General features: G+C 43.2%; 2 protein-coding genes across 2 annotated transcripts; both read left to right on the top strand.

Moving 5' to 3' along the window:
- Positions 1-1394: 1394 nt before the first annotated feature.
- On the top strand, positions 1395-8737 carry T265_03777 (hypothetical protein; the record flags this gene model as incomplete). The annotated part of the gene is made up of 5 exons (XM_009168330.1): positions 1395-1938; positions 2226-2375; positions 2692-2862; positions 3473-3738; positions 8195-8737. 5 exons carry the CDS (start codon positions 1395-1397, stop codon positions 8735-8737), a joined length of 1674 nt encoding a protein of 557 aa, XP_009166594.1.
- Positions 8738-12275: 3538 nt separating this feature from the next.
- T265_03776 (hypothetical protein) lies at positions 12276-19374 on the top strand (the record flags this gene model as incomplete). Its single annotated transcript, XM_009168329.1, has 2 exons — positions 12276-12458; positions 18658-19374. 2 exons carry the CDS (start codon positions 12276-12278, stop codon positions 19372-19374), a joined length of 900 nt encoding a protein of 299 aa, XP_009166593.1.
- Between the last annotated feature and the right edge of the window lie 285 nt (positions 19375-19659).

The raw sequence follows: 19659 nt of genomic DNA, 5'->3' as shown, positions 1-19659 counted from the left end.
CAGCTTATGGCGGCGGACAATGTAGGATAAAGGGGTTACATTGAGAGCAACGCTACTGCTTATATGACATCGTCATTTCGGGTGAGTACCAACAACCGGTGGTGGGCTCGTGATACCCGACATACATCAGTACTGAAAGCCGTTTTAGCTGGGGTTTTCGGCAACCTTGTGAGTAGTTTTCTTTATGAAAAAAAGAGCTAAACTGCTTTCTTGAAGGAGACTACTCACTAGGTTGCTGAAAACTCGTCAACAGCCGATGACCGGTTTTGCTGTTCTTTGGGCTCACCGGTTAGGCGTACTTCTCGAGTTTCCGCCGACCATATGTGTGGCATATTCAGCTATTTGATATCACAAGACAATAAAAACGAGAGATTTCGTTTGGAATCAACTGAATCTTTCGTAAAAATCAGGGTGGTTTGAAAATGATTGTGAGAAACTAGACTAATCTCATTGGAAAATGGGTACCGACCAACGAATAATAAAACTAATCCTCCACGCCCCACGATTGTGGTAACTAGCTCCCGCAAAGGTTTCTGTTGCCCTCAAACACAACTCAACATTTATATCCATACTATTGATCCACACAGAGGCTGGACAAAAAGGAAACTATTTTTGAGCGTTCAAAGTCTGGACAGGGATAGCTCACCTATTGTGCTATATCGTGAGTTCATAAATCGATGCGGAATGCAGAAAAAGTTGACCTGGATCTTATCTGATCAGTGTGAATTCCGAAGCGTAAATGGAACTTGCACAGATGCTATCAATCAATTCATCAACCATTTGCTTGACGTCACTCAATGACGGTTTGAGACAATTTGTCCTCGAGAATGTCAGAAGGTGAGAAACCGAATTGGTGTCTCCTGATATGCAACTCGAAACTGGGACCTCCTTGGCCTGTACTACTCAGGAAGCTTGATTCCCTTGAAAAAACGTCGAATTTTCCAGCTGTCAACCGTGAGATGCAACATAAAACTGAGGCCTCCTGATAAAAACCCGTGTTGCTGAACTCATATAGTAACCTAACGGCCACTTCGTTCTCCGATTTCAGTTCACTGTGAGTTGTGTTCCAGCGTATAGCGTATTTGACCTCTTCCGGTCTGTTTTATTTCCGTATCGCCCTGAGGTTGCTAGCCGTATGTCTATTCGGATAGGACTTTAGAGTAAGACAGGTGGAACTGGTGGTCGTTGGCTTGTTCGCTGAGCTGGGCAAACGTTTCATCACCAATCGAGGTGACATCATCAGTGCGTTAGTAGTACGTAGCGGTGGATTAGTGGTTGCGCTAGTGCCAGCTAGGAACTCCGCAGCGGTGGGATAGTGGTTGCGCTAGTGCCAGCTAGGAACTAGTGTTTGAAGAAACTAATCACATGTCTTCTTTCTTTCCCACACCACAAGCATGCTGCATTGTCAGCGATGCGGAGAAAAGTTCAATGAACTGGATAGCATTCATCGCTTCGCCCAAGGTGTTTGTTACCATCGCTCGTGTCTCGTTTGCATCGTTTGCTCGCGGCATTTAACAAGTGGTGATGCCTTCACCGTGTACAACGGTGATATCTATTGTGTGGCACATCGAATTCCTGACGGAACCAAACAGACAATATGTTGGAGATACGCGCTACCGCCTGACCCATCAAACATCATGACAACCGACGCCAATCCCTTTTTCAATGCTAGTACCTCCTGGAGTGCAGATGACAGTTGGAAACTGTCCAACGATTGGCTCAGTCTGTTCGCATCACCGCAAAAATCTGACTGTACTGCCACCACGGAGGAAAATCACTCCAGGATAGCCGGTTTTGCTCGCCTATTGGCCAGTTCTGATGACAAATTACCGCCCACGGATTGTCGCGAAACGAATTTCCACACGGTTTTTCATGAGACCTCTCCACCACCAATCACTGAGTCGCATTCGGACGGAGAAGCAAACCAGAAGTTACCAGGTAGGCATTCTTCCATATTTTCAAACTAATCTATCATTTTTTGGCAGAATAATTGTTCCTGCAGTTGAACAATATCCGCGCAGTACAGAATTACCTGAGCGCAGCCCTTCGGTTTCTGACCGATAGCCACCGGTCAGCGACTTTCTATCGTCCTTGTGTATCAGTTTAGTATTCCCCCAAATAACAAAACAGATTCATGTCACGGGGTCGTGACTTACCGGAATGAGTCACATCAATTTACAAAATTAGAGAACCTTATAAATAGTTGGCTGTCTTTGCCGTTTCAGGAATAATGAACTTGAAGCCGACTCCAACAGTCGAATTCCCTTCGGTAGAAAACCAGCAGATTTCCCCCCCGTTTGATCGAATTGAAACCTACTCGCCATGTCTGAACACGGGCAGTTTGAACAATACGATGAATCACGATTTACCGTCAAGTAAGCTTTGCAAACCGAGCGTGAATATTTTTCTTTAACTTGTTGGACCACGGCTATCATTAGCTTAGTTGAGGCATACCACACAAATTGGCTGTCCCCTCCCTCAGAATCCCTTTATTTTCTTTCTTGACCGAAGTCCAAGGTGATCAAAACCGTATTCGCCGAGTAGAGACGTTCAAAGACGCCTCTAAACGTGAAATAATTCACAGGTTAGGAAGAACCCCAACAACTTTCGATAACAGGCTTTCAAAACCTAGGCTGTAGGCTTTTTTCATAAAGGAGACTATTCACAAGGTTTCTGAAAACTCTTTGACAGCTCACGACTGGTTTCGTCCTTCTGGGGGCTCATCAGGTAGACGCACTCCCCGAATCTCCGTCAACCTTACGTTCAACTTGAACCCAAACTGGACTGTTTTCGAGAAATACACTCATTTGCAAATCAATTTGGTTTTCACGGGAGGACATCATAAACGAGAGATTCAGTTGAGTCTCTCGTGAAAACCAAATAGACTGCAGGCTTATTTTTTAATTAGTTCCATCCGTGTTTACTGTAGCCAATGGGAAAGTTAATTCTTTAGAGGAGCTAACGTGATTGGTACTCGTAAGTTCGATCCGTCATGTGACTTTCCATACTTGATTGCGAAATTACATGGTCCATGAACACGCTAATACAAAACAGAAAAACGAATTGGGTGTTTTGAATGGACCTGCTACACTTCCCATGCTTTTAAACGGAGTGGCTACTAGCTGATGAACGGCCTAAGCTACTTCGTGAGCAAGTTTTTTTCAAGGCTGTTTCCCCAGTCTCATTAAACTTTAGACGCTCTAGTCTTATTGTACTCTTATCTTTTCAGTCATATCTTAAATTTGACGAGACCTCACTTCAGCAACAGGCGGTTTTCACAGCAAATATAGGATCCTGGCTATTCGTCACTGCTAACTGGTGCCCATAAATCAAGAAAACCGTAGATGTTACGAGCAGTGGTCACCAAACAAAAGCAGCGGGATCACTGTTACAGTTTGAGCTTTCCCTCTTATTTTGAACGCTACCATGTGGTTGTTTGTGACAGCTGAACAATTTGCGCCATCTCTTACAGCATCGGCGCACTACAATACCCGGTCCACTACGGTAACAATGAGCTATGAGCCGAAAGAAACGCAAATGCGAAAACAGCGGAGCACGATGAAACAACCAATGAAGCATGCCAAAGATGTGCTAGAGAAGAGCAAACGTATTCGGACCTCGTTCAAACACGATCAAATACACACAATGAAACTGTTTTTCGACAAAAATCAGAACCCAGATTCCAAAGATCTCAAGGAGTTGTCCATTGCTACCGGACTTTCAAAACGAGTTTTACAGGTGAGTACCTGGCTTACTGGACCAACATTTGTTTATGGTACGTATGGTTGACAATTTGTGAGAACATTTAAAAAAACACTGGTTACAACCTACAATGGAAATTGAGAGGGGTTGTGTAAATAGGTGAAAGGAAACGAAACATACACCTGGTTCAAAGGGGCTTGGGATCGATTGTATTTCGTTGTGATTGTGTTCTCTGCAGGCCTTATTTTATTCACTCAGCGGTACCTTCGGAAGGAAGCACCATCCGATGGCTTAGCGTGAAATGTGAAAATGTGAAAATGTGAAATGTGAAATGTGAAAATACGGACGTTACTCGGACAAGAACAAAGTGAACACTAGGTGGACTGGATACTCAAGTGATTTGTTTGTGAAATCGGATTCCACAGGACTAATGGTCTCGGGAAGGCGGCGTAGCTTGCGTACCAGATTTTGTAAAATATTGACTACTAACAATAGTTTGAGTAGGCATACCGTGACGCTGCGAAATCCTCTGAATCAAACTTGAGGGTAACCAGCGAGAAAACCAAACCGACAGGGGCGAAAAGATGCGATAAAGAATGAAGCCAAAAAAGAGTTACCACAGGTTATGCCATGGGCAGCAAAAGAAGTTGTTTCGACTAAAAATATGGTATGCCGAATTCCCCGATTCACAAGAGCATAAGTGCAATATTTTGGCGTGAAAAATAGAAAATATCAGAGCTGTAAACACCAACTGCTGACTACAGTTTTGCTGCCTTCCTCAGAATACCGCTTTTGCAAGTACAGTGGTCAACCTGATTGAAGGTTTGTCGTTGGATTGATAGCAAATCTGGATCAGATATTGACGGACCATTTTTCACCACTGAACGCAGAAAATCTCCCGCGCCTTCAAACTGTTGCCATGCTTACCTATCGAGACAGTTGTGTACCGAGCGTTCAAAGATCCAGTCAAACGATGTCTGTCATACAAGGAGAATTTGGACAATCCGTGGTGCTCACGTTCTAGAAACGTGCATTTTCGGTCACTTAAGCTTGAAGGCAAAATTTGTTTCTAAAATATACCTGTCTTTTGGAAAACGATTATACTTTAATGGAAGATTTCCTCCAATCCAATGGAGTGAAGTTTACTCTGATAAGGTATTGAAATCACAAATACAAGTCTTCAACAACTGCTACAAACCCAAGTTCATGGTGGTTCAAACCGCTCATGGTACTTTTCATGGCTCAAGGCCTAGGTATGTTCGCACCTCCAGTGGCTTTTGTTTGTACCCCTCAGCCGGAGAGTTGTGTGATGTGCCCATTGATGAGTCGTACTCTCCCACAACCGACTGGTCAGCCAACGGGTGAGTTGATCATTCTTGTTCTGTAGGCTTAGCTCCAAGTAAGTGAACAATACAGACTTGTCGAAAGAGGACAGATTTTCAAAAGGTTTTGAGCATGGTGGTCAAATGCTTAGTAGCTTTTTCTCGCGACGGTCTGAGGACGGGGTATTGAGCAGTGTGTGCACAATATGTGTGAAGAATTCGTCTTAATGTACCAGGATATTTGTGACCTTGGGTGAGCTATACGAATGAGGACTTTTCAAAGAAATCGTTCTTTTCGGTGAAAGATGACACATCCACACACATTTGTGGAAAAAGTTCTATATCGTTTTTGTGAATTCTAATTTAAATGGAAAAGAGCAGCGCAAGCAAGTACGATGGAGCCAATACTGCAAGTTAGACTTAATGACTAAATGTAAGGCACCCCCTAGGTGGTGCATTAAATTCTATCTTTGGGCTCATTGGGCACTGCTAGAAAAACTTACCCAGGTTGATAATAGGAGTCAGATTTGACGTTTCGATATCTTTCCTCAGCTGTATTCAATTAGATTACCAGGGGACTTTATCACTCTATGATTTCCTAAGAAGCGATCGTTTTTGAGAAGCTTCATGACTGGTCTGTTTGTGAAACCTGTTAGTTTCTTGAACACTCCAACGCCAAACTGCCGAGAGTCCGACAGAGATTCTCGCTCGATGCAAGGGTTTCAGCTTTGGGCGACAGACTGACCAACCTCTCCTCTGCATGACTGTAAAGCTAATGAAATTTTGGGTTAGACCTTTTTCACGAAATACTGTAAACGAGTATTAACGGATTTAGAGTTTTGAAACACAAAAACAACTGCAACGCATGCATGACGAGAGATCTCTTCCGACTGGACAACTGAACCACTGAAATAAACGTGTTCACAGACCAGAGGCTATCTTTAGTGAAGAAATCTCTCCTCAAAGTATAATCATTTTCCAAAAGACAGATATATTTTAGAAACAAATGCTCACGCGAGGAAAATTTTCCCTTCAAGCTTTAGTGACCAAAAATAAGCGTTTCTGTATGGTGAGCATCACAGATTGTCCGAATTCTACATGCATGACAAACATTGTTTGATTGGATCTTTGAAATCTGGATACGCAACTATCTCGATAGGTAAATATGACAACAGTTTGAAATTGCCGACGATTTTCTGCGTTCAGTGGTGAACAATGTTCTGGATGTCCATCACTATCTGATCCAAATTTAGTATCAACCCAACGGCAAACCGTTAATCAGTTTGACCACTGTAATTTCTGAGGAAGGCAGCAAAACTGTAGTCAGTAGTTGGTGTTTACAGCACTGATATTTTCTGTTTTCCGCGCCAAAACATGGCACTTATACTCTTGTGAATCGAGAAATTCCGCATACCCTATTTTTAATCCAACCTGTGTGTTTTGCTGCTCCGCGTTAGTTTCCAACTCACTTTTACTTCCTTATACCTGACTCTCTACAAGACGTTCGTTTCTAGGGCTTCAGTCCTTCTCATGTGGCAAAAAACATTTAAACTTGCGGTTGTATTGAATGGAGCCCAAAAATCGAAAGAATTCGTAAATTTGTCCAGACGATTCACGTGCGCAAATGAGAGCATTTGTCCAAATTTATCTGACGGAAGCCCATGAATTGTGTTTACTTGATGAGCCCCAAGAAGTAAGAAGCTGGTCGTGGGCTGTTGAAGAGTTTCCAGCAACCTCGTATTACTTTTAGACAACAATATATTGCGATATCTTGAATATCGTGTTAAGTGAAACATGAAACAGCCTGCTGCAGTATATTCGACTGAAGTGGACCATCATAAACGATAGACCCAACTTTATTCAGTTGAATCTGCTATTGAAACCAGACTCGTGTGCAAATGAGAGTGTCTGTCGTATTTGTCCAGTTTGCTTAAGTCAACTCAAGTTCCATGCACCAGCAGTGGGAATCGCACTTGCGTATCTTTTCCTCATTCTGAGTACGCACACAAACCCATTGTGACCAGTATGTCGAATTATACAGCACACCACGGACTGCCCAACACCAAGTCATCTAAAAGGTATCAGTGAACCCAGGTGGGCTAGTGCTGCACACCATATAGGTAAGGGTGCCGGGACTGTTGAAGACAGCAACCTCGTATTACTTTTAGACAACAATATATTGCGATATCTTGAATATCGTGTTAAGTGAAACATGAAACAGCCTGCTGCAGTATATTCGACTGAAGTGGACCATCATAAACGATAGACCCAACTTTATTCAGTTGAATCTCCTATTGAAACCAGACTCGTGTGCAAATGAGAGTGTCTGTCGTATTTGTCCAGTTTGCTTAAGTCAACTCAAGTTCCATGCACCAGCAGTGGGAATCGCACTTGCGTATCTTTTCCTCATTCTGAGTACGCACACAAACCCATTGTGACCAGTATGTCGAATTATACAGCACACCACGGACTGCCCAACACCAAGTCATCTAAAAGGTATCAGTGAACCCAGGTGGGCTAGTGCTGCACACCATATAGGTAAGGGTGCCGGGATGTCAACACCCTGCTTTGTCGTTATATCTCGACTTTCTAACTGCAACATATGGTACAAAATACCACAAGACACTGTCCAGTTCGCGTGAAATGTATTCACTGATCACTAGACAGCGAGTGAAAAACCCATGATCTTCTGGTTATTAGTTGAAGGCTGTACCTCTGTACACCAACACCTCTCTGCACCAACCACTTCCTGGGAACTTCTGATATGTCAGTGCGATACGTAAGTTTCTGATCGTTCTCACCGCGTGAATTGATAAACAGCTAGCCTAAGCCACCCCATTTCTAAAGCACACGCAAAATCTACGAACATATGACCGTAAGCTGTTAAGCGGATGACAAAATCATGAAAGCCTGAAAGATGGGGAATCGACAACCTGAGTCAACATTTCGACACTAAAAAACGACGCCGCTTCCCGCTTCCGACGGACTACCCCTTACCATTGCCTCCCATTAGAGACCCCGGATCAAACTATAGTCCTCTTAAGACTTTCGGAAGAACCTCGCAAATATCAACCACAACATTTCAAAGTTGGGCATCTTCTGAACTAGTGAACTATCATTTAGTGGCTCTCAGTTCAAACACAATGCCTCCATTTTCGCGAATTTCACAGGTCTGGTTTCAAAATGCACGCGCCAAGTATCGCCGGTCCATGCTATCACCAACCTATCCGGGGCAAACGGGACAAGGTCTGTTGATACATTCTTCACAAGATCAGCAGTTTGCTCAGAGCCTTTCCAGTATCTCTGACGTATTTTCAAGAAAGGTAGTATCGCCTCCACTCAGCGAAACGACAAAATCATTACAACTGAGCCCGATAGAGCAACCACCGTGGATGTTTAACGAAACTGTTCGGGTGACGCATTCGGATAATCAGGCCAAAACACCGGTTAGTGGTACATTCTTCACTGCTCCGGTCCCGATTCCAAGCCAATTCCCCGGATTTTCCACACAGGAGTCAGTTACTTCCAGCTGGAGTCAAAATTCTGCACTCTCAACCTCATTCGATTCCACCAGCACTCCATCGCCAATCTCCCAACTATATCCGGTGGATGAACTGGGCGACTTCTGTCCGTTTCTCCTCGAACTCGGCACGAACGAAGAGCGACGCGACCCGTTTTTCCATTATCCAGTCTTGCAACCAAAGCACACATAAATTGTTGGCCCAAATCAACTCCTCGATGCATTCCACTCTGTCTCCCCTTCGTCTCCATCTCGCTATCTCTTTCACAGCCCTGCATCATTTGTCCGCAATCAATCAACCAATCAACCAATCAAACAAACATGCCTTTTTCCTGCCAGCGCCAGATTCTCTTCCTGGGAATATTCTCCTTTCCTCTCATTCAGCAGGGACCTGACCATTTTGATTCTTGATTCTTTAGTTCTACTTTGTTTGTTCTTGTCGGATGTGTACATACAAATGAACGCAGTGATGCCTTCGGATTTTCCCTATCAAACGATAGACGATCCTAGCAGAACACACTACTCATAAGGTTGCAGAAAACCCTTTCACTACGTTTTCACCATCGATTTTGTACTTATCGGGGATCATAATGCAGATAGGTATAGTCTTCGAGTTCCAACCAACCTTGCGTTTGGGTACTTTGCAAATAAGGCATCTCATAGGTCTTTTAACGCAAGGTTCAAATACAAGTAGTATGGATGAGAAGACAAGCCGACCCATTGCCGAAATTGTCTTTTCTTTCCTGTTACATGCATGCAATTGTTTTCACATGACCTGCAATCAACCGAAGCCATTGCACATGTTTTCCAAGGACATCTTTGAGTAGCAAAGCAATAGAGTCCAGATTTACTGAATTTATTAGGCCCGTTAGCCTTTTTTTTGAGGGCTTGGCTTTCGCGGTCTACAGATAAAACGGTCTACAGTTAAACAGAAAGCTATTGAATGACGCAATCGGGTTCATATAGATTAGGTTGTATCTCTTAGTTTCTCGGTCCGTCTTTTGTCGCACCCCTTGGCCGCTAATAAGGGATCCTGGTAAAGCTATTTGCTCAGAGGACCTTTCCGATTGGGAGTGGATCAAGTCACTGGCTTATGGGTCAACTGCTAAACTACTGTTATCTTTTGTAATGCACTAGTCATAAGGTTGCTGAAAACTCCTCGACATCCCACCACCGATTTCACCCTTCTTGGAGCTCATCAAGTACACACAGTCCCGAGTTTCCGTCAATCCTGTTTTCTACTTATGAGTAGTGCCTTACAAAATATATATCTATCACGATATCTCGAATATCGTAGCGACTGAGATTTGAGGTGGCCTGGTGCAGCACATTCAGTCGCCTGAAAACATCAAAACCGAGAGATTCAGCTGGGCTCTAGGTGGGTCTCTCGAAAAACCAAATTAGTTTGCAAATGAGTGTATATTGGCTATTGTTATCTTTATTTGCGTTTGAAAGTAGTTTCCTGTGGTTCAATTTGTTTAGAATGACACTGTTTCCTAAGACCCAGTACGACGCGGCTATGTTTGGAGGCAAAACAACGTCATTGTTAGCGGTTTCTTCGAGCATTTCTTGGTCATTCTATATGACATAAAATCAGGGGTAGTTTTTTTCGGATTGCGAAATTTGCTCTAATTTTTGGCTCATTGCTCTATCGGGTGCTGCTTCGCGGCGGCTGTTTCTGATGATTTAGGTAGACTTTTCGGTACCAGTCCGAAAGATTCGTTGGGGTCAACACTTGACAAAAAGTACGACCTCGGTTCTTTGGGGAGACCTCAGAAACTAGCAGATCGTTTCGGAATGGTTTTTGGCATTTTGATATCTTTTTGCAAGGCAGCGCTCCTTGCTTGCACGCCATAAGATAGATAAAGCCCAACGCGGGTCTTTTGAAGTCTTTAGCGTCTACGGCACGCGCGAAGCAAATGCACTGCTCAGCTGGTGTGTTGTGCGAATATTCTCCGCTGATGTCAACTAAGAAAATCAAAGGCTTAAAACCAGTTATTCATTGATTTCCCACTTCCATCACACCTGATGCTTCTGGAATAAGCGCGCTATCATTTAGCTCGCTAAGGAAGTGTTGTGGAGCTTGGACATGGGTTCCATCCGGGATACAGAGAACAGAGAGAGAAACTTAGGGTTTTTTTCCGAGCAAGAGCCCAGAAACACAATTCATGAAAAGTGTTACGGGTTTTCAAAGTGTTCCACACAATCCGTAAACTTGTAGCAAAAATCTTCCATGCCTTGCGGCAGATCTTTTAAGTCGAGCGGAAACAATGGATATTCTAACACTGACCACCTGTGGTAACCCAAGTCCGGTTCTGGAATCCTGAGCTGTGACAAAGTGTTACCTTTCAGCCGGAAGTTTCATCCATCTTTATAATTGACTTAAGAACCTCAAATATTTAATTCGAGCCTGTGGCCATCCAAAAGCTTTTCGGATATCTGGGCAACTAACTACAGCCGCTTATTCTCCAACAAACCTCAGGATTGAACTCATCCACCTGACTAGGTTGAGGTTTTTCGGATTCGAGCGCAACTCAACCTAGACTGAAAACGATGGAAGTATCTGCTGTTGTAAGCGACTACAGTTCAAAAATGAGTTTCTTGCCAGACACACCGATAACTGAAGGAATTTGTTCTCACGTACACAGAGCTGTAGCTAAATTACTTCTTCCCAGACGAGATTCTCCTTTTGCCGGGACGAATTTTTCCCCGAGGTATACCTCACTTCGGCCAGCACCAGCGGATGCAGGGATTCATTACCCAACACGCTGCAATAGTATATATATATATATGTATATATATGTATATATATGTATATATATATGTATATATATAGCCTGGTACTTTCAACTGTTTTTAAATGACTTTGGTTCTATAATTAACTGAATGAATGTACAGGTGGGCAGTGAAGATGGCACTAATTGAAAATGCATCTAACATGGAACACCAATTTCGGTATAAAGATTTATTGCACCTTACCTATTGATTCTAATGGCAGACATTAGTTTCCAGAATTTGACAGGCCATTTGGCATTCCATCTAGAGTTGGGTACTTCTCAACCATAGGATTCATCTCGGATATTGTTGTGACTTCATTAGAAAAGACGATTTTAAGCAAAAGCCTACAAAAGTTTGAACAGGATCTGATTTGCAAAAACGAAAGTTCCCGGTGTGTTTACCGTCCCGTAAGCTCCACCAGTTAGTTTATTCTCGAGTCTCCACAATTCAAATCGGGGCGTACACACCTGAAACAGAAATGGTTTGTCGTTTGCTCGAAAATAACGACTGACTGCTAGCACATTTGAACAGTGGTTGGTCGATCGCCCGCTGCAATAACTAATCTGGCGCTTAAAAAAGTGACTTCAGTCCGTTCGAAATTAAACCACTTTAGGCTTTTTTCGAAAAGTTTGGTAACAATCTGTAGATTTATTGCTGGGCAGCGTTTCGTTTTTGACACAAAAATCTTCATCAGGCCAAGTGACTGGGTTACGAGATTGGTCGAGATTTAAGGCGGAAGGAAAGCCAACCAGCCAAGTCAAGCTAAATGTGTGGTAGGCATCGACCAAGGGTCACCAAGTGTTAAGTTGATGGGGAAACCTAAATGGATTTGGGTCCAGCTTAGAGTCTAGTAAGTATGGTCCACGTGATTAGCCCTCTTGAACGTCGTTTGTACTTTTCGTTCCTTTGTGTGGGTGAGGTAGTGCACTTACCCTTCTTGGAGTGTATAACACATGAGACTGATGGAAAATAAAAAACTACCATTCACCAAAAAACAACAGACACACCCAAAGTCCGTATACGCCAGCACTGTCTCATTAATGTTTAGTCGAGTCAGAGAGCTGTGCACAGAAGAGATCGATCGAACAGCAGTTCAAATCGAGATTGCCAACAGATTTCAAGAAATTGTATACCCGGTGAGTTTGATTAGGTAGCAATTAAGAAGGATATTGACTTTGGTATCTAGAAACAGTAAGGAATGGATTGGCACAACTGTCATTCCATATGAAGCAGGAAGATCGGAGGTTATTCCAAGAATGCTGGACTTAGCCAACATAAGAGTAGCTTTTCAGAAGGGAAAAACGCTACATTCAATTTTGGTGCGATTGAAAGATCGCTTGCCGGTTGAAAGGACTAGGGACTGTGCGTACAAACTTAATTGTAACGATTGCACTAAAGTTTACATGGTACAAACTGCCAGGGACTCGCACACCAGAATTGGTGAGCATAAAAAGAGGATAAACAAACCACTGGGAAATGCTGGAGAATACCAAGCTCTGAGCAAAGACTCAGAGATCGCGGTACATACGTTAGACACAGGACATAGAATAGAATAGATCTGGAGAATGGGGAAGTTGCAAGACGGGGACTGCGATTCACACCACAGCAGCTGATAGCTGAGGAAGTATCATGGCGCGAATGTTATCGAGGGTGTGAAACTGGTGAGAGTATGGAGAGCGGCCTTAGATAAAAAGGAGCTGATGGATGACTGTGTGGTTGTCAATTCACGTAGAATCATTAGCAAAAACAGGCCGTGGAAATACCAACCTGACCAGAGTTCGCAGAATCTCTCTTCCTTACACAACTATCGTAACACCAGCTCATCCACACGGACGGACGGAAAGTGTGCACGAAGTTCATGAGGGATCATCGTGGGAACCTACCGCAAGAACTAGACCCTAAGCTGGACTCAAATCCATGTAGGCTCCCCCATAAACCGAACACCTAGTGACTCACCACAACACAAAATCCTTTGGCCGACACCTAACACAGATTTAGCTTGACTCAGCTGATTGGTTCTCCTTCCACCTCAAATCTCGACCAACCTCGCATCCTGACGAAGCTTCTGTGTCAACAGCGAAACGCTGCACAGCAATAAATCTAGTGATTGTTACCAAAACTATTCAGTCGTCTGCTTTCAAAATGTCTGATGGTCCCGCTGCATTGCAGTTCAACTGGCACTCAGAAAACAAAGTCGAATGTATGTTTAAGTTCCTATAATATTTGTTTTGGATCGGGGGGTTTATCGTGTGAAAATAGGTTTTGTTCCTATTCGACAAAACTTTCCAAACTAACTGAACATGCCTCCAGTGGTTTTAGATTATCACGTAGCTAAAATCAAGTATTTGTCAGGCCAATGCTCAATGAAATATCTTTGGAAAAATATAAAGGTAGGAAACTAGGATTTGCATCCTACTTTAACCAGGTCGAGTACACTTCTTTGTTTCTTCACGTGCAGCCGCGCAAGATTTGCGGTCGCACCACATGAGAACACATGAATTCCCTTTCTCTCTGTAGTTTTTCTTTCTTTCAGATGTAACTTATTACCTAGTCATAAAATTGAAGTTTTCCGGAATTTCCTCGAAAGTTTTGACTTTACCAGCCTGTGGAGTAAACAGTCATAGCTTATTCCTAAATAATCTTGAAACATGTCACCGCATACTACTCACAAAGATTCTGAAAACTCTTCGACGCCCTAATAACGGTTTTGCCATTTTTGAGCTCCTCAGGTAGGCGTAATCCCCAAGTCTCCATCAACTGCGAGTTTCCTTTGGCCTAAATCAGGAACTTCCATGGTGTGCACAGAATCACGTCCATGATTATTTCCAAATAGACTTTCAGACTTCAAAAACAAATCTGTGGGTCTGAAACAGCGGAAGATCGAAAAAATGGGCAAATGGGTGCTAACTCTCTACCTTAGAGTTGTAACTCTCGGTGTCAATAAAATAGTGCGAAAATTGTAGGATCTAGATTTATAGAATCCAACGACACTGCCACTCCGAGGACAAAACTTAACTGAGCGACACTCTTGAAACACCCTTTTATGGGAAACCGTGTTTACAACTCAGCAAAACACGGGGATCTGGAATTTCAAATGATACGATGCACTTAAGGACCCTGCACCAGAAAAAAAACACGACTGGATGCCAGTGGAACTGGCTGCAGTTCACAAAACTGTCTATCTAACGAACTTGAGTGTATGATGGGTTATCATTGGAGACGAACATTTATCGAGCGGTGACCACGAAGACACCGGCCAGAAGAAATGCGTGTGGTTTCCGTTGTACAGTTCCAATCATTTCTGGTCTTGGGAATGGCATATTAAATTAGCACATGGCCAAACTTTTAGTGATGTACGAAAACAGAGATGCGTGATTGGGTCGCCACCTGCATAATTTCTTCTTTCCAAGCTCTGTACTGTAGTTCGTCGAAAGCTGGCCTCACAGCGTCTTGTTTGTAGGACGATCTTTGGATCAGCTGGAAACGGCGTGTGTGGACAATAAGAGTCATTCATCATTTGGCTGACTAGCTGCTATATCACTCGAAGGAAGTACATGGACTGGAAAAGAGTTGGATTGACCAAACTTAGACAGGAGCAGTCCAGATGCAGAAGTCGGGTTCGAATTACGGTCAGTAGGTTCGCACGTCCAACCGTCGAGCTATCTCGGGCACAACGGTCCAATCTCAATGACAGGATCTGCTCTGGATTTCCATTCAGTTCAGTCTGTTTTAGGGTGAAGTTGGTTTTTACGCTTATTCTCAGATCAGCAACCACGCAGGCACGGCTTAACATAGTATGAATGTGCAAATTTGGCAAGGCAAACTTCCGTCGAACACCAAATCCCTTTCAAAATCATAGATCAATGATGGTGGTATCTCGACTGTCTGGACAACCTGGCAGTATCTCAGCCTTTGTGATTCCCTCGGGTAACATGGCAGCTAGGCACCGGAAGGGTCCAATAGCTGAACGACTTAGGGATACTGACATGAAAATGTGTGGAGACCTGCATATTTTTTCACCGTGTTGATTCACTAGTTGACACTATCATCTTCATTACAGGCCATTCACTACTGGTCTACGAACGAAAGTGTGTTGAACGCTTCCAACGTGATTTGATCATATCATTGGTTGTAATAACCATTGTGATGTTGTCACGTCAGCTAGCTTGGACGTTTCAGTCACAAAGCTAGAATTATAACCATTCGGATCCAATTCCTTTTTTAGTGGGCTTTTTTTATGCACTTTTCTGTCCTGTCACCTGGGCGAACGTCTTCATTTTGGGTCAGCTCAATGCAAAATACCTAGCAGCTACGGTATAAGGTAAAATATATCCATCTAAGTTGCTGGGCGTGAAAACCATATTCGCTGATCATCTGAACAGTCGTTCCAGGTGAACCCGGTTATCTGAACAATTTTGCCCCGCTCGGCTGATGAAATGCTTGGGGGCAGCCTCAGTTCCCTAATCAACCGGTCGCAAATCGAGTACCTGTTGACCTCTTAGTAAAGCTTGGCACTTTGTATGCAGACAACATCCAACTCACAGTGGAGGAAGAATGCGACAAGAAAAAACTGGCCTTCTTAGACGTATTCATTACTAGGTTAACCTGATCAAAATTTCCAGGTTATCGTGTTGCCAGGCAGCCCTTCGTGAACCATTTTTTTCCGGGAACATGAGTGACCATTGGCCTACTATCCCAGGTGCTTATTCACGTAATAAATTCAAGCCGCACTGGCTGGTTTTTCGTGAGCCAAAACAAGTGTGCGTAAAAGAGAGCAAAACAACTTTTGGACTGCACGGTACAAATGACTGCATTTGGTTCCCAAACTTAATAGTTTGATGTCCAGATTCAACAAGACTTTGAAAGACAAAGTAGAATTAGACGCTGCGACCATAAAACACGCATTCACCTGGCTTGAAATATTTGATTCAACCAAATTATGAATTTACTGTGATGCGTTCAAGGTTCGTAATCTAAAAGTGCGAACTGTCTAGATGAACTGGTTTACCCTGGGCTCCCACTGAAGTATCCAAATAGAGCAAATAAACGGATATCTTTTCAATCCCGAACCAGGAAATGAACTTTAATGCACACTTTAATGATGAACAGCCAGTATGCATTTCTGGCGAGTTGTGCAGGCTTCAAATGGTTTGTTACTGCTGATAGAAAACCAGATGCAACAAAAATCTCTCGCAGGACTTTTTGGAATTTTGTTGAATGTAGAAATAAGGAAAGTGCCTTGAATATTCATGGGATGTGCTCGAAAGCCGGTTTCCGAACAGATAGCTAGTTATCCTAGAATAGCACTCGACCGTTGAGCTAGAGGACACAGGTTCGTGTCTTGTCCAAAGGTGTACTTGGCTTCCTAAAAAAGGGAAAATATTGGGATAATGGAAAAAATGCTCCCTATACGTTGTCACGTGGATGTAGGGAGACTGATGGTTTGAATGTCTGGCTCAAAATCTACTAATTCACAGCGGCTGGTGACGCTATCTTTGGATGTGTTGTCTTGCATTCAACTTTTGCGTTACCTTATGCTCCTGACTGGTCAGAAAACTGACAACAGAGGAAAACAGTCGGATGATCTTTCCAGGCTTGTTCTGATAGCTAACTTAGGAGTTCGGCGGTGAGAATGAGGTAAATTCAAATAACGTTATGAGTCGATAAACGAGGTTAGCAAAAATGACTGTCTCCGGTTCGACGCTCATTAAATGCAATGTTGGGCTCCGGTAAAGACAGCGCAGTTTTATAGTCCTCCCTTTTGAAGGTTAGTCATTGATTTATGAAAAACCCTGCATACGATACTATGGAATCAAACGTCACGTAAGGATTTGAAACCGACTGTTTATTTTATGCTGACTTATCTGTACAATAGATCGCTTCATTTTTAAAGGATGTATGGCTGAAAAAACGACAGACCTGCGCCCTTTTTCAAGAATGTGGAACATATCATCATGAGCAGTTCTACTTTTCTTAATTTACAATCCAACTAGTGTGCGTTTTAAGTTAATTACAACACACCTAAATATAAGCAGGTTAGAGATTCTTATGCGGTCTGAGGAATTTTCAGAAAGCATGACGATAAAAGTGAGGTCTCTTTCTATTGATGGGACCAGTCTTTGCTGGATAACCGAGAAGTAAGGTACAATTGTTTTATCCGGACTGGAATTCATCATTAGTGGTCACCTCACGAAACCTGGAGAGTTTCGGACCACTGAACATCAGGCTGAACCGTTACGTCCTCAGAGGTTGAACAATAGTGTGATTAGCCAGAGGGTCGCGGGTTCGAAGCTGTCCGAGTTTCGTGAGATGACCACTGCTGACAAACCTCAATGAAGTTGAAACTACTGTACATTGCTTCTAGGCTTTTCAGCATAGACTGACCCCGCTGGCAGGATGAAATGTCATTTAGAAATTACAAAATCTCATACTACGATCAATCTTGTCTTAATCCGACCTAGGGACACGTAAACAGAACAGGCTGTAATTCATATAAAGAAATCCATACTTAAAATCTCGTCTGTCTCGCCCTATCCCTTTGGTAATGTCGTTCAGCTGTAACACCCTTCCGGTGCCTAGCCTTTAGTCACAAGGAACAAACAGAATTTTGTCCGGACGACAGGATCTGTCCTCGAGTAACCACGACGTCTTTTGGATGAACAACCAAACTGTTCCTAGAAACTAGGCATTGGTGGTTCCGTTGAAATTAGAGTGCATTTTCTGTCCAGTAGCGATGCGAATCCTGGGTTTGCCTATACTGTTCCAGTAACAAAGTAAATCAATCAAGTGGCAATTTGATGTCACAGATATTCCTACTCGTTATTGCTAGTGTATCCCCCTTTCTGCTACTGAAAGTAAAGCACTTGTTAACCAACTTGTTAGGTTACTAGGGCATGCTTCAGACGGGGAATGACAACCAGCAATGCATGAATCTCTCGCGATGTTGTGAAATGTAGGTAGCTCGTGTGAGCTGCTTGGTTGTTGGTTTTTTCACCTAGCTTGGCAGTCGGATTGCAAACGTTTCATCATCAATCGAGGTCACCTCGTGAATCTCTGTTCTTCAAGATTAAATGACTGATTTATTGACGGACTAACTCGGGAATTCTTATTAGTTTGAACCATTTGGTCTAAACAACAGTCCACCTTCTGTCACACACGATTAGGCGGCAGTCAACGGTAGGAAATCTGGTGACTTATTCCGCACCTTCCTAATTTGTACCGAAATCCTAGACTTTACCAATCAGCTGATCGAACCCTCCTAAAGCCCCCGGTGGATTCATCGATCCTCGAGTTGTTCATCTAGTCTACCATCGATCAGTGGTCACGTGACTGCAGCGTATACCGAGCCCCAGATTTGTCCGCAGCATGCCAGTGGCCGTTGGGGATTATTTGCGAGCCTACTTTACCCGAGAAGCGGAGGAACGTTTGCGGGATACAATCCCCGCAAAAATCCGGGAACTTGATGATCTACTTCGAGATCCTATTTTTGACTTAAATGCTGGTCTTAGAAACATTCGGATGAACGCGGAAGCAGAGAGTGCGAAACTTGAAGAGGCCTTGAAGAATACGGACCCGAACCGCACTGTGCCTGTACATCTACCCGTTGTCAACAATGAAATAATGGAACAAGCGTACATGTCCGTTCGTCCGTACATTATACAACTGATTGAGGACACACAAATTCTTCGTATGTGGGTACAGTTGAACATACCACGAATCGAAGATGGGAATAATTTTGGAGTCTCTGTCCAAGAGGAAGTTTTACTGGAAACAAGCAAAGCGGAAATGGATGCAAGTGCGATGCTTGACTTTTTCGGGGACTATCTAATGTACCGCGCCAAGGTAGCGAGTAAAGTGTGTAAGTGGCCAACAATCAAGGACTATCGGCGAGCACTGTGCGATACGGACGAAGGTGCTTACATCCGTTTGCGCATGAATACACGCGATATAAGAAACCTTTATAGTCGACTGTACGACGTCTACCATAAAAACGCTCTGAAGCTAAGGTCTCCAAGAAATGAATCCGAGGGACAAGTTAACATTATGTATTAATTTGCTACTTATATTCGTAATATCATGACGACACTTTAGTTTTAGTCACAATTTGTTTGCCCATCCATCTGCGTTCACGCAAATCAATTTCTACCCCATCTGTGTTTTTCCATTTAGAAATTTAGACAAAATTAAGTCACTTGAAGAAATTGATGGAACTACATATGTAAGTACTTGTGTACGGTTGCTGATTCTTGAAAGGGAATGTACCGGCTTCAGGTTTGTCCCAGATTATCATGATCCGAAATCAGTCGATCGTAGATAACGTCGTCTGTCTTATAACGG

The sequence above is a fragment of the Opisthorchis viverrini genome, assembly GCF_000715545.1.
Source record: "Opisthorchis viverrini unplaced genomic scaffold opera_v5_60, whole genome shotgun sequence".
Lineage (NCBI taxonomy): Eukaryota > Metazoa > Platyhelminthes > Trematoda > Opisthorchiida > Opisthorchiidae > Opisthorchis > Opisthorchis viverrini.
The sequence above is the reverse complement of the archived record's forward strand: the minus strand, read 5'-3'. Positions and strand labels throughout refer to the sequence as shown.